At 45.1% G+C, this 12,623-nt stretch overlaps 1 protein-coding gene across 2 annotated transcripts in view; it reads left to right on the top strand.

Annotated features, from left to right (window-relative positions):
• Positions 1-11,959, top strand: part of LOC126987800 (uncharacterized) — a 15,626-nt gene extending 3,667 nt beyond the window's left edge. For both annotated transcript variants that reach the window (XM_050845139.1, XM_050845141.1), the window contains exons 2-7: positions 492-645; positions 4,599-5,163; positions 5,778-6,131; positions 6,457-6,568; positions 9,687-10,083; positions 10,596-11,959. In XM_050845139.1, coding sequence (XP_050701096.1) covers positions 508-645; positions 4,599-5,163; positions 5,778-6,131; positions 6,457-6,568; positions 9,687-10,083; positions 10,596-10,721 — 1,692 coding nt within the window. In that variant the 5' untranslated portion in view covers positions 492-507 and the 3' untranslated portion in view covers positions 10,722-11,959. The remainder of the gene's footprint in view (positions 1-491; positions 646-4,598; positions 5,164-5,777; positions 6,132-6,456; positions 6,569-9,686; positions 10,084-10,595) is intronic.
• Positions 11,960-12,623: the final 664 nt, after the last annotated feature.

Raw genomic sequence — 12,623 nt, 5'->3', positions numbered from 1 at the left:
GTAGTAGTAGTTTGTAGGTGTTGTTGTTGTTGTTGTTTGTAGAGGTTGTTGTTGTTGTTGTTGTTGTTGTTTTGATGTCTTTTTCATGTTGCTCTCCTTCTTCCTGTTCTTCCTCATTCTTCTTCTTCCTCATTTTTCTTCTCATTCTTCTTCTTCCTCCTCTTCCTCATTTTTTTCTTCTTTTTCCTCTTCCTCATTCTTCTTCTTCCTCATTTTTCTTCTCCTCATTCTTCTTCTTCCTCCTCTTCCTCATTTTTTTCTTCTTTTTCCTCTTCCTCATTCTTTTTCTTACCCATTTCTCTTCTCCGCATTCTTCTTCCTCCTCCTCTTCCTCATTCTTTTATTCTACTTCCTCATTCTTTTTCTTCCCTTTCCTCTTCCTCATTCTTTTTCTTCTTCTACTTCTATATTCATCATCTTATCATTATAATCATTGTTATCATTCTTGCAGTTCCAACAGGATTACAACTAACAACCTCTCCTTTTTCCAGGCGTGGGTGAGGGAGGATGTGGGCGGCGGCGCGGGTGTGGGCGTGGGTGTGGGCGTGGGCGGTGGGCGTGGCCAGGCTGACCAGTGCCATGCCCTCCTGGCAGTCTTGCAAGGAGGAATGCGAGAGCCACTTCACCAACACTGATCTTCTGCAGGTGTGTGTGAGGGGGGGGGAGGGGGGGGCAGGTGTGTTTGTGTGTGGGGGGGTTAGGATGGTGGGGGAGGTATGTTTGAGGGAGGGCAAGGTGTAAGAGTGAGTGTAAGTAAGGGGGGTGGGTGGGGGGTAGGTGTGTGTGTGTGTGTGTGTGTGTGTGTGTGTGTGTGTGTGTGAGAGAGAGAGAGAGAGAGAGAGAGAGAGAGAGAGAGAGAGAGAGAGAGAGAGAGAGAGAGAGAGAGAGAGAGAGAGAGAGAGAGAGAGAGAGAGAGAGAGAGAGAGAGAGAGAGAGAGAATCCAAATGGGCAAAGTTTAAACATACCACAGTTTGGATGTGTTTGCCCCATGATAAATCCTAATGATGATGGTGATGATAATGATGGTAATGAAAATAACGATAATAATAATAATAATAAAAATAATAATAATAATAATGACTCAAACCATAATCTTGACCGAACATTCACCGATACTATTTTTATTTTCGAATTTGAACTCACCAATTTTTAAACTACTAAAAAATAAACATACCAGAAACAACAAAAAAAAAAAACAATAACCGTGGCTTCCTGCATATTGCCCGGAGATTTAGGAGAAAATAACAACCACATCAAGAAACCTCATTATTTTTATCTACTGGCCTTTCGAAAACTGATATCATTGATCTGGAAGTGAACGATTTCCTATTGAAGTGAAGGTCATGGATTCATCTTTTCTTGTGCTCCCACGGGTCCATTTCTCCCCTCTGCTCTGCCACACAATCCCAACACCTAATTTTTCCTCTCAAATGTTACCTCTAGCTTACATATGAGAGGAAGAGATAGGTGTTGGGACGGTGTGGTAGAGAAGCGTTTTTTTATTTATAGCGTTTTTTTTATAGCGGGTTTTTTTTTATAGCGGGCTTTTTTTTATTATTGTTTCCTTTTTTGTGTGTGCCCTTGAGCTGTCTCCTTTGATATAAAAAAAAAAGAGGGTAGGAAAGGACCCGCGGGAGCCCACGCCAGACCGGCCTCGACATATTAGGAAGACTATAGCATATCCCTTAGGGCCAGTTCCACAGTTCCCCATGATGGGTTAGTAAGCTCCCAAACCAATACCAGAGCCTTCGAAATTTCCTTGTATAATGTCTGGTGTTTATATTTAAGCTCACAAATTTGATGAAACTATACAGGAAAAGTCTTGTGTATTTAGTGTGGCATCGAAGACCTCACCGTTTTGGATTGTATGGGATTCTATAGTTTGGTTCGGGCTGTTACGAAGACACTGTGTTGGACTGTGAAATCGGCTCTTAACCGTGTCAGGCTCCCACTACGACGATTTCCCAAGGCCACAGAGAAGATTAACCGGGTTTTGATGGTTGGTGTTTTGCCGTTCATGGTGCAGAGGTCGTGTCAAACTATCACTAGGATCACGAAACCATGGAGGTAGAATTGGTGGAGTCGACATCAGCCAAATTAAGTGAATCCGCCGGAGCTGTCATTTTTATGGCCAAGTAGCAGCGACGGGTCAGATTTGTGGCTTTACCGTGTAGCAGCGACGGGCCAAATTTGTACCCTTATTTTACCCCCCCCCCCCCCCCCCCCCCGGCTTCACCTCAATGAATGGGATTAGCGGGCCGTGTCGACTCCACCAATTCTACCTCCATGCACGAAACATTCCATGAAAAGCCCATTAACTTCTACGAGAGGCTTTTCAACCAGGCGAACTGAGGAGCGCGACGTTTGAACATAGCAACGGGAGATGGACCTCTTACCCTTTATCATCACTAGAAAGAAAAAACAGAATAACAACTTGATTCTTTGACATTTGTGAGTTCTTTCAATTTACCACAACAATCGATTAGGTCAATACCGAGTCCGCATCTCAATAAATAAATAAATAAATAACTATCCTGACATTTCCAACTAACCGCATCGCATCCCAGAGAAAATGAACAACTCTTGGGATTCACGGTCGAACTTTATCTATCTGTCTATCAATTTTTTATATATTTTGTGAGAAAGGGAAACGAGAGAAAGGAAGAAGAATGAGGAGAAAGAGAAAGAAAAGAAAGAAAGAAGGATTGAAAGAAAGAAAGAAAGGAAAGAAGGAAAGAAAAAGAAGGAAAAGAGAGAGAGAGAGAGAGAGAGAGAGAGAGAGAGAGAGAGAGAGAGAGAGAGAGAGAGAGAGAGAGAGAGAGAGAGAGAGATTTACATAGATTTACATAGAAAATCAGACCACACAGACCCCATGGTCCAGACTTGGTGGTCTGTCCTTAAACCTAAGTGATTTTACATTAATCAGAAGACTCCAAAACGTTGCATTTCTACTCGAGTTGATATTAAGTTGAAGGAAGTGACGGTCGAGCTTATTTTTGAAGGAGTCAATCGTGTTACACTGGACCACTGATGATGGGAGCTTATTCCATTCTCGCACTACAACGTTGGTGAAGAAAAATTTGGTGCAGTCTGAATTTACTTGTCTACATCTGAGTTTTACGCCATTGTTCCTCGTGCGCAAAGTGTCATCGATCATAAACAATGTTGATCTGTCTACATTCGTGAAACCATTAAGTATTTTAAAACATTCGATCAGTTTTCCTCGGAGGCGACGTTTCTCAAGAGAGAACATGGGATGGTAGAAAGCCTTTCTTCGTAGGATTTGTTGCGCAAGGAAGGGATAATTTTCGTTGCCCGACGCTGAACACCTTCTAATTTAGCAATATCCTTTGCATGGTGGGGAGACCAAAACTGTACCGCATATTCCAAGTGGGGTCTGACTAAACTGTTGTAGAGCGGGAGTATTACATCTTTATTCTTAAATAAAAAGTTTCTTTTAATGAAGCCCAACATTCTGTTCGCTTTATTTGCTACATCGATGCATTGCTGTGAGAATTTGAGGTTTGACGCGATTTTGACCCCCAAGTCCTTGACGCATTGAACGCTTTTGAGTTTAACGCCGCGCATTTCGTAATCAAACCTCTTATTCCTCGTTCCAACTTGAAGGACCTGGCACTTGTCTACGTTAAAGGGCATCTCCCATCTATCCGACCAAGCTGAAATTTTGTGCAAATCCTCTTGGAGGCTTTGCCTGTCTTCGTCAGTGAGAACCGAGTTACCAATCTTTGTGTCGTTTGCAAATTTACTAATGCGGTTATTGAGTCCAACATCCACGTCGTTGATGTAAATAATGAAGAGCACTGGGCCAAGAACCGAGCCCTGAGGGACGCCACTAGTGACCGGCGCCCACTCTGAGTTAAATCCGTCAATCACTACTCTTTGTTGTCTGTTGCTCAACCAATTCGCGATCCATTGGTTTACCTGACCGTCAATACCTATTTGCTTTAATTTGTAAAGTAATTTATGATGCGGGACTTTATCAAACGCTTTCTGGAAATCAAGATAGACTACGTCCAGTGATTTGGTTACGTCATAAACAGTGAAGAGGTCGTTATAAAAGGTTAATAGATTTGATAGGCAGGATCTTTTGTTTCGGAAGCCATGTTGTGAGTCCCCAATTAATGAGTGGTAGAGAGAGAGAGAGAGAGATACACAAATAGATACACAAATAATAAACGAAATCGGACCAACTCCTAAAAACTTAAACTGCATAACCTTTCCTTGCTCGAACGAATAAAAATTTTGTTTTAATAAAAGAAAACGAAAATCTCATTCCCTGCGGCAACGTCATGACTTATTTAGAGTTTGACCGAGTTACCTTAGAGAGAGAGAGAGAATGAAAAAAAAGGAAGATCGATTAATAGATGCATAGATAAAGATAGATAAGCGAGAGACAAAGAGAGAAAGAAAGAAAGAAAAAAAAAGATAGACAACCAGAAAGACATAGATAGATAGGGAGAGAGGGAGAAAGGTACATAGATAGATAGAAAGACAGCTACATAGATACATAGAGAGAAAAGAAGAAGAAGAAGAAGAGAGATAGAGACAGAGAGTAACCGATCCCTCCTTCCTGCAGGCGGCACTGTCAGCGACTTGCGGGCGGGGCTGCGACATGTTCACTCTGGCTCTCATCACCACGCCGCAGCGGACCCGGGTTCTGCACTTAGGCCCCGTCGCCATGCCCCCAAGACCCCCGCCCCCACCTCCACGTAGCGCCCCGCACGACCTGGTGGTGGAGGTGGAGGAGCAGCAGGTGGTGTCCGAGGCGGGGCATGGCGGGGTAGTACGCGGCGGTGACCACAAGACCCGCCACACGACGACCCAGCCCGCAGACCAGCCCGTCCAGGATCACCCAGCCCACCACCAGCCCACAACCACCCACCCTGAGGAGGACAACGCCCCCCACGACCAGTCCACCACCATGAATCCTTCCTCCACCTCCACCGCCTCCACCTCCACTAGCCTCCTGCCGGCGGTCCCAACACACGGAGACGCTGCCCATCACAACGCCATTATTATCCTTGCCGCGGACAGCCTACAGCAGGAGACGAGCCATGCGGACCCCGCGGCAAGGCAGAAGGTGGGCGAGGCGGTGGGGGAGAGGGAGAGGCTGCAGAAGGCGAAGGACTCCTGCAGACATGGTAAGTTGGCGACACCTCTCTCTCTGCAACCGTTCTCTCTATGAGGTTAGAGTTGAGGGATTCTGAGGACTTTAGGGGAAGATAGCAATCACTCCCACTGCAATCGAGAGGGTGAGGGGGAGAGGGAGAGGTTGCAGGAGGCGAAGGACTCCTGCAGACATGGTAAGTTGGCGACACCTCTCTCTCTGCAACCGTTCTCTTTATGAGGTTAGAGTTGAGGGATTCTGAGGACTTTAGGGGAAGATAGCAATCACTCCCACTGCAATCGAGAGGGTGAGGGGGAGAGGGAGAGGTTGCAGAAGGCGAAGGACTCCTGCAGACATGGTAAGTTGGCGGCACCTCTCTCTCTGCAACCGTTCTCTCTATGAGGTTAGAGTTGAGGGATTCCGAGGACTTTAGGGGAAGATAGCAATCACTGTGATCCCCGAAATCTTTGAGAATTGGGTTGGCGCCATAGCCCTGTGCCACAGCCTCAACGATTGTAAGGACATGGGGTATTTGCAGGGTAATAGTAAGGCGAATGATTACTGTTTCAGCTCCATGTGACACTTCATTCCCAAAACACGATACACGTGCTGAACGATGAATGACTTCGATCCTTCCTCCCTCCCCAGCCTGCGGGACGGCCTACCAGGTGTCAGCAGAGCGCGAGGCCTGCGTCGTGGGATGCCACCTTCAGGCCGCCACAGCCGCAGGAGGGCCGCGGCCTCAGCCCAGGTCACCGCTCGCTTACATCCAGCACGTGATGGTCTCCCTGGCGGGCCACGTCAGCCGTCTGGTGCGGGTCACCTCGGCCTGGACCTCCGGGGCCTCCCAGTCTCGTTACCAGCAGGAAACACGCCAGATGAGCCACCACTACCAGCCGACGCACCACCAGCTGGAGGCCCACCAGGAGGCACACAAGCAGCAAGAAATTCACCACCACCAGCAGCCTCACCACCAGAAGGAGGTTCACCACACACCACCAGGTAAGGTCCATGCAGCGTTGCCAAATTATCGTACTCAGTGCATTGCATTTTTGTAGTTTCTGACCGATAAGTATAGCAAAAAAGAACGAAACCCATAAATATTTAACAGTTTTAACGCTAACTTTAATTTCCTATCGTTATTTGTGAGGTTACGACAGTCTTGGAGCCTAAAAATGATAAATGCAATGTTCAGTGTACGGCAATTTGGCAACGTTGGCTCCATGCATACCTGACTCACGCGGCAGGCAAGTGGTCGCAAGCATGGTCAAGTTAACATGATTTGCCCACGGCCGTAACGACATTCTAATGCTTCCCGTGTTGACAGGCGGCCGAGGCGAGGAGCAGAGGGCACGGCAGGCGGCGAGCGAGCGGCAGCAGGCGGCGGGACCAAGGGTGTACTACTCGCAGCTCCTCGGACACTACACCATTGGAGCTGGGTGAGTCCCGTGCCTGATGGTGGGCAATAGACACACTGCTAGGGAGGAGGAGGGGGGCAGAGACTGAGGGTCGAATTACAAGACATATCGTCACCCAAGAACACATATTTGACAAGGCTTTCGTAGGAGTTGTGGGCATTTCCAGGGGTAGTTTTATGACCCTGGTGGTAGTTTGACCCTTCTTCTGTGCCATGAACCTGAAGAAACACATATTTGACAAAGCTTTCGTAGGAGTTGTGGGCATTTCCAGGGGTAGTTTTATGACCCTGGTGGTAGTGTGACCCTTCCTCTGTACCATGAACCTGAAGAAACACATATTTGACAAAGCTTTCGTAGGAGTTGTGGGCATTTCCAGGGGTAGTTTTATGACCCTGGTGGTAGTTTGACCCTTCTTCTGTGCCATGAACTCCAGGGTAGTTTATGACCCTGGTGGTAGTTTGACCCTTCTTCTGTGCCATGAACCTTAAAAAAACACTCATAAAGACCCGATTGATCCCCTCTTTGACCTTCAGAAATAGGTGATGTGAGAAGCGATGGTGTCTAATTATATAGCCCTGAGTCCCGTGCCTGATGCTGGACGAGAGACACACTGCTAGGGAGGAGGAGGGGGGCAGAGTGAGAGACTATGGCAGAGAGGTAGAAAACGGAGAAGAGGCTGAAGAGAAGTTACGAGCACCGTTGGCAGATGATCGTACTCAGAGCATAGTCTCTACCGGTTTCTGACGCCTAACTATTGCCAAGAAGCATCAGGATCTAACTATTTTAACGATAATTATAAGTGAATCTCCTAATTGGGGTCCACGAGACAGTTTTTGGGTCGGAAGTCGGGAAATATAAGAGGCTGAGTGAGACAATCTGGCAACGTTGGTTACGAGGGAGAAACTATGCCAGACAGGTAAAAAAAAATTAAGGGGGAGGCTGAAGGATCATAGAGGAGTTACGAAGAATCAGACAGACGGGAAGAAAGTCCAAATTTTATCTTCTCTTCCTTCCCCTCAGTTATTTCCATGCATAGGCCTACTGTCTTGCTTTTTTCCTCTCTCATCCTAATTCTCTTTTGTTAATCTCACACTGTCTCGCATTTTGTCCATACATGTCGAGACGGATGCCAAAACCAGGATTAAGGGGCTTTTACACTGGGCATGTTTTCCGTGGATCTTCAGTCAAACCACGATTTCCGCTAACGTGGTTCTCAATTGTTTCTTGTTATTGCTGCTGATGAAGATGATGAGTAATACCATCGTCCTTCAGTGAAATCTACCGTAGCTTTGGAAGATCGTGGACACATCAGAAAACCACGGAAATATGAGAACCACGCCAGCGGAAATCGTGGTTTGACTGAAGATCCACGGAAAATTTGCCCAGTGTAATTGCCCCTTTAGTGAAGTCAGGACGGGTCAGGGGTCGAAAAACAACAACACAGGGAAAAAGAAAGTTGGCGATGGTGATGCCAGACGGAGAGAGATGATGCAAGCCTGGTATAGACGTGGAGGAAAGGTTACGGAAAGAAGAGAGTGACGAAAGGCCAAGGGAACACACGGTTGAAGGGGTGAAGGAAGGGATGATGGATGAAGTGAAAGAATGATTGGGGAAGAAGGAAGGGGATGAAGCGGGCGAGGGAGGAAGGGATGGGAGGGAACACGAAAAGGATAGCAGGAGGGAGAAGGCGAGGGAGGAGATATATAAATGAATATAAATTAATGTAAAGGAATAGTGACCTAAAGGAATTTAAAGGAGTGTGTTATTAGTGGAGTTTAATGTTAAAGAATTATTTGAGGTGTTTATCTTCCTATAATCAATAATTTGACCTGATTTATGAGTGGAAATAAATGAAAAGAGGGACTGGGGACGAGACAGGAGGAATAACAGAGAGGGAGGAAGCGATGAAAAGGAAGGAAAAAAAGAAAAAAAAGAGGATAGCAACAAAGAGGGTGAGGGAGAGAAAGACGGGAGATGACAGAAAACACAAAAAGGATAACAGGAGGGAGAAGGGAAGGGAGGAGAGGGACTGGGGACGAGACAGGAGGAATGACAGAGAGGGAGGAAGCAATGAAAAGGAAGGAAAAAAAGAGGATAGCAAGAAAGAGAGGAAGAGGGAGAGAAAGACGGGAGATGACAGGAAGTATGTAGCTTTAAGACAGAGGGTCCGAGACAAGACAGAACATAATTTTTTTTACAACAAAGGAGACAGCTCAAGGGCACAAAAAAAGGAAACAATAATAAAAAAAGCCCGCTACTCGCTGCTCCTAAAAAAAAAAAATCAAAAGAGGTGGCCGAAATAGAGGTCATTTTCGGGAGGAGAGGTGTCCTGATACCCTCCTCTTGAAGTGAAAGGTAAAGTAACAGGTACACACACTCAAATAAGTATCGTTACACATTCAGTACGATACAAACTGACACCAAGGACGAAGCCACTGATAACAGGCTACTCGTGTAGGTATCACTACGTGTGTTGGGTGTAGTGAGCGGGTCTCGTAAATGAAGCAGAATTTGAGTGGCCTGTGACGATACTTTTTTGAGCGTGTGTACATAGAGACCAAAACATTAGTGCTCTTTCGCCCACCTCTTTGGATTCTTTACAGGAGCAGCGAGTAGCGGGCTTTTTTTATTGTTGTTTCCTTTTTTGTGTGCCCTTGTGCTGACAGAGGAAAGGGCGACCAGGGAACACACTAACGATCACAACTACCACTAACAAGGCCATAACATCTTAAAAAAAGGCCTGACATAGGAAAGGGTGACCAGGGAACACACTAACGATCACAACTACCACTAACAAGGCCATAACATCGTAGAGAAAAGGCCTGATAAACGAAAGGGCGACCAGGGAACACACTAACGATCACAACTACCACTAACAAGGCCATAACATCGTAAAAAAAGGCCTGACAGGAAAGGGTGACCAGGGAACACACTAACGATCACAACTACCACTAACAAGGCCATAACATCGTAAAAAAAAGGCCTGATAAAGGAAAGGGCGACCAGGGAACACACTAACGATCACAACTACCACTAACAAGGCCATAACATCTTAAAAAAAGGCCTGACAAAGGAAAGGGCGACCAGGGAACACACTAACGATAACAACTACCACTAACAAGGCCATAACATCGTACAGGGTCGGCGTGGTGCTTCCAGACCCCCATGCCGGCCACCACGACTGCCGCCATCGTCACGTGACACAGCAGGGACAACAACAACAGCAACACGAGCAGCAGGACACGGCACAGCATCCACAGCACGAGAAACACGGACAGGAGCCTCAGCCACAGCACCACCACAGCCACCACCACCAACACCAGCAGCAGCAACAACAGCAGCAGCAGGGGGCGCCACAGACACAGCAGGGCGGGCAGCAGCAGCAACAACTCGACCTGCTGGAGTGCATCTCGCGGAAGTCCGGTTTGCCTCGCTGGTTCATCGCCGTCACCATCTTCACTTCGGCGTTGGTGATTCTGTGGCTCTGCTTTACCCTCACGGCGCCGCCCGAGGACATCAAAGTGGTCAAGACGAAGGTGAGGAACATGACGCGCGAACCTCACTCACTTTCTGTCGCTGTCCCCCGTTTTTAGTCTCCCACTTAAACCCTGTGATCCCGTTTTCTTCATCAAATTGTTTTTATTTTATTCCGTTTTCTTCACTTTTTTTTCAATCAATCCCGTTTTCTTCATCAAATTTTCCTCACTATATCCAGTTTTCTCCACTACATATCCTTCATTAATTCTCGGTTCCTTCACTATAAGTCTTCCTCGTCAAACAATCAGGACAGGAAATTGACCTCTCTTTCGGCCACCTCTTTGGATTCTTTTTATAGGAGCAGCGAGTAGCGGGCTTTTTTTCATTATTGTTTCCTTTTATTTGTGAGCCCTTGACCTCTCTTTCGGCCACCTCTTTGGATTCTTTTTATAGGAGCAGCGAGTAGCGGGCTTTTGTTTATTATTGTTTCCTTTTTTTGTGCCCTTGAGCTGTCTCCTTTGTAGTAAAAAAAAAAAAAAAATCTACAACCACGTGTCCTTGCCTTCCTCAGCCGCCCGAGTTGGAGCTGGAGGAGGACCTGGATGACTACCTGGATGATGACCTGACCTGTGCCGAAAAGAAGCAGCTGCTGGCCCAAGCGGATGACGTCATTAAGATCAAGATCGAGAACGTGTAGTGCGGCGAGAATGAACAAAAGAACGAACGAGAGAGAGAGAGAGAGAGAGAGAGAGAGAGAGAGAGAGAGAGAGAGAGAGAGAGAGAGAGAATCCACGTATGTCTCGCCCCTAAACTATAATGAAACGTCTTGGTGGTTCCGAAGCAGTGCGAGATAAGTTACAGAGGAAGGTGAACTTGAATCTTGAAACTTGAAACGAAACTTGAATATTGAAACTTGAATCTTGAAACTTGAAACTTGAAACGGAACTTGAATATTGAAACTTGAAACGAAACTTGAATATTGAAACTTGAAACGAAACGAAACTTAAATCTTGAAACTTGAAACGAAACTTCCCTTCTCTTTGCGCGTGTTTCTTTTTCGCCCACTTCAGTGCAAAAAAAAAAAAATCACCACTAAGTTGACCTAAGAAATTACTGGTGCTTTAATTTTCTTTAGAAGGGAAGACGAAAAAGAAAATGAAAAGATAAAAAGTTACCAAGAAAAAGAAAATAATGTGTTCGAGGAGTGAAATGACGTCAAATATAGAAAAAAAGAAAAGAAAAAAGAAAAAGAGAATGACATGCTTTTTTTTCTGTTTCTTAAAATTTATTCTTCCTAAACCTCAAGAAAACGAATGATATCAAAGCAATAAGATCGTGTTTGCAGAGAGAGAGAGAGAGAGAGAGAGAGAGAGAGAGAGAGAGAGAGAGAGAGAGAGAGAGAGAGAGAGAGAGAATATACGCACAACTATATGTTCACGACATGCTTAGGAGAAGGAAATGATTGTGATAAATTTAAAGAACAAGTTAAACAGAGAAACTCAAATAAAGAAAAAAAAGGAAAAGAAAAAACACTGAGCTGAAAAAAACTGAAATCATGTGGTGAGAATAGAAAAGAAAATAGGAAAAAAAAGTGGAATATCAATTTAGAAAGACTGGTTTAATTACGGATATGAAAGAACATGGAAGTGAAAATCCTGGAACATTTTACGATTTCGAAGTGAAGAAGCTAAAGTTAAAACCGTTACGTTGTGTGATATCATATGTTATCTACTGAATAATTTTGTTACTTATATTGCGGATATATATTTTACGTCCGTGTGAATAACAGATACAAATAACACGTTCTATATAATTTTGTTACTTGCGGAGATTTAGATATTTTACGTCCGTGCGTGTAACAGACGGAAATCACACGTACGACAATGTAAACACTTCATACGACACTCAAGTCAAGGATAATATCGATAACAACAACCCATAACTACATCACTTGGACGAAAGGAAGATCAGAATAGCACGTTCTATATCATTTTGTTACTTGCGGAGACATATATTTTGCGTCCGTGCGTGTAACAGACGAAAATCACACGTACGACAATGTAAACACTTCATACGACACTCAAGTCAAGGATAACATCGATAACAACAACCCATAACTACATCACTTGGACGAAAGGAAGATCAGAATAACACGTTCTATATCATTTTGTTACTTGCGGAGACATATATTTTGCGTCCGTGCGTGTAACAGACGAAAATCACACGTACGACAATGTAAACACTTCATACGACACTCAAGTCAAGGATAATATCGATAACAACAACCCATAACTACATCACTTGGGAAAAAGAAGATCAGAATAGATAATATCGATAACAACAACCCGTCGACCAGTAACTACATCACGTGGGCGAGAGGAAGTGACGTCGGGCAAACCAGTCAGCCGCCAGCCAGAGAGGAAGGAAAAAGGACCAGGAATGCACGTGAAAGGATATATATTTAAAGAGAGATAAGAAGGACCAGGAGTACACGTAAGACTGGCTATATAAAGAGAGAGAGAGCGACTTCGATGTTGGCGTAAATAATAAATAAATAACCTTAGCGTTAAGTCCTGTAGAGAGCGCAACCAACCCGATG

This window comes from Eriocheir sinensis, chromosome 66, assembly GCF_024679095.1.
Source record: "Eriocheir sinensis breed Jianghai 21 chromosome 66, ASM2467909v1, whole genome shotgun sequence".
Classification (NCBI taxonomy): domain Eukaryota; kingdom Metazoa; phylum Arthropoda; class Malacostraca; order Decapoda; family Varunidae; genus Eriocheir; species Eriocheir sinensis.
Note: the sequence above shows the minus strand (reverse complement) of the source record. Positions and strands in the feature narration are given on the sequence as shown.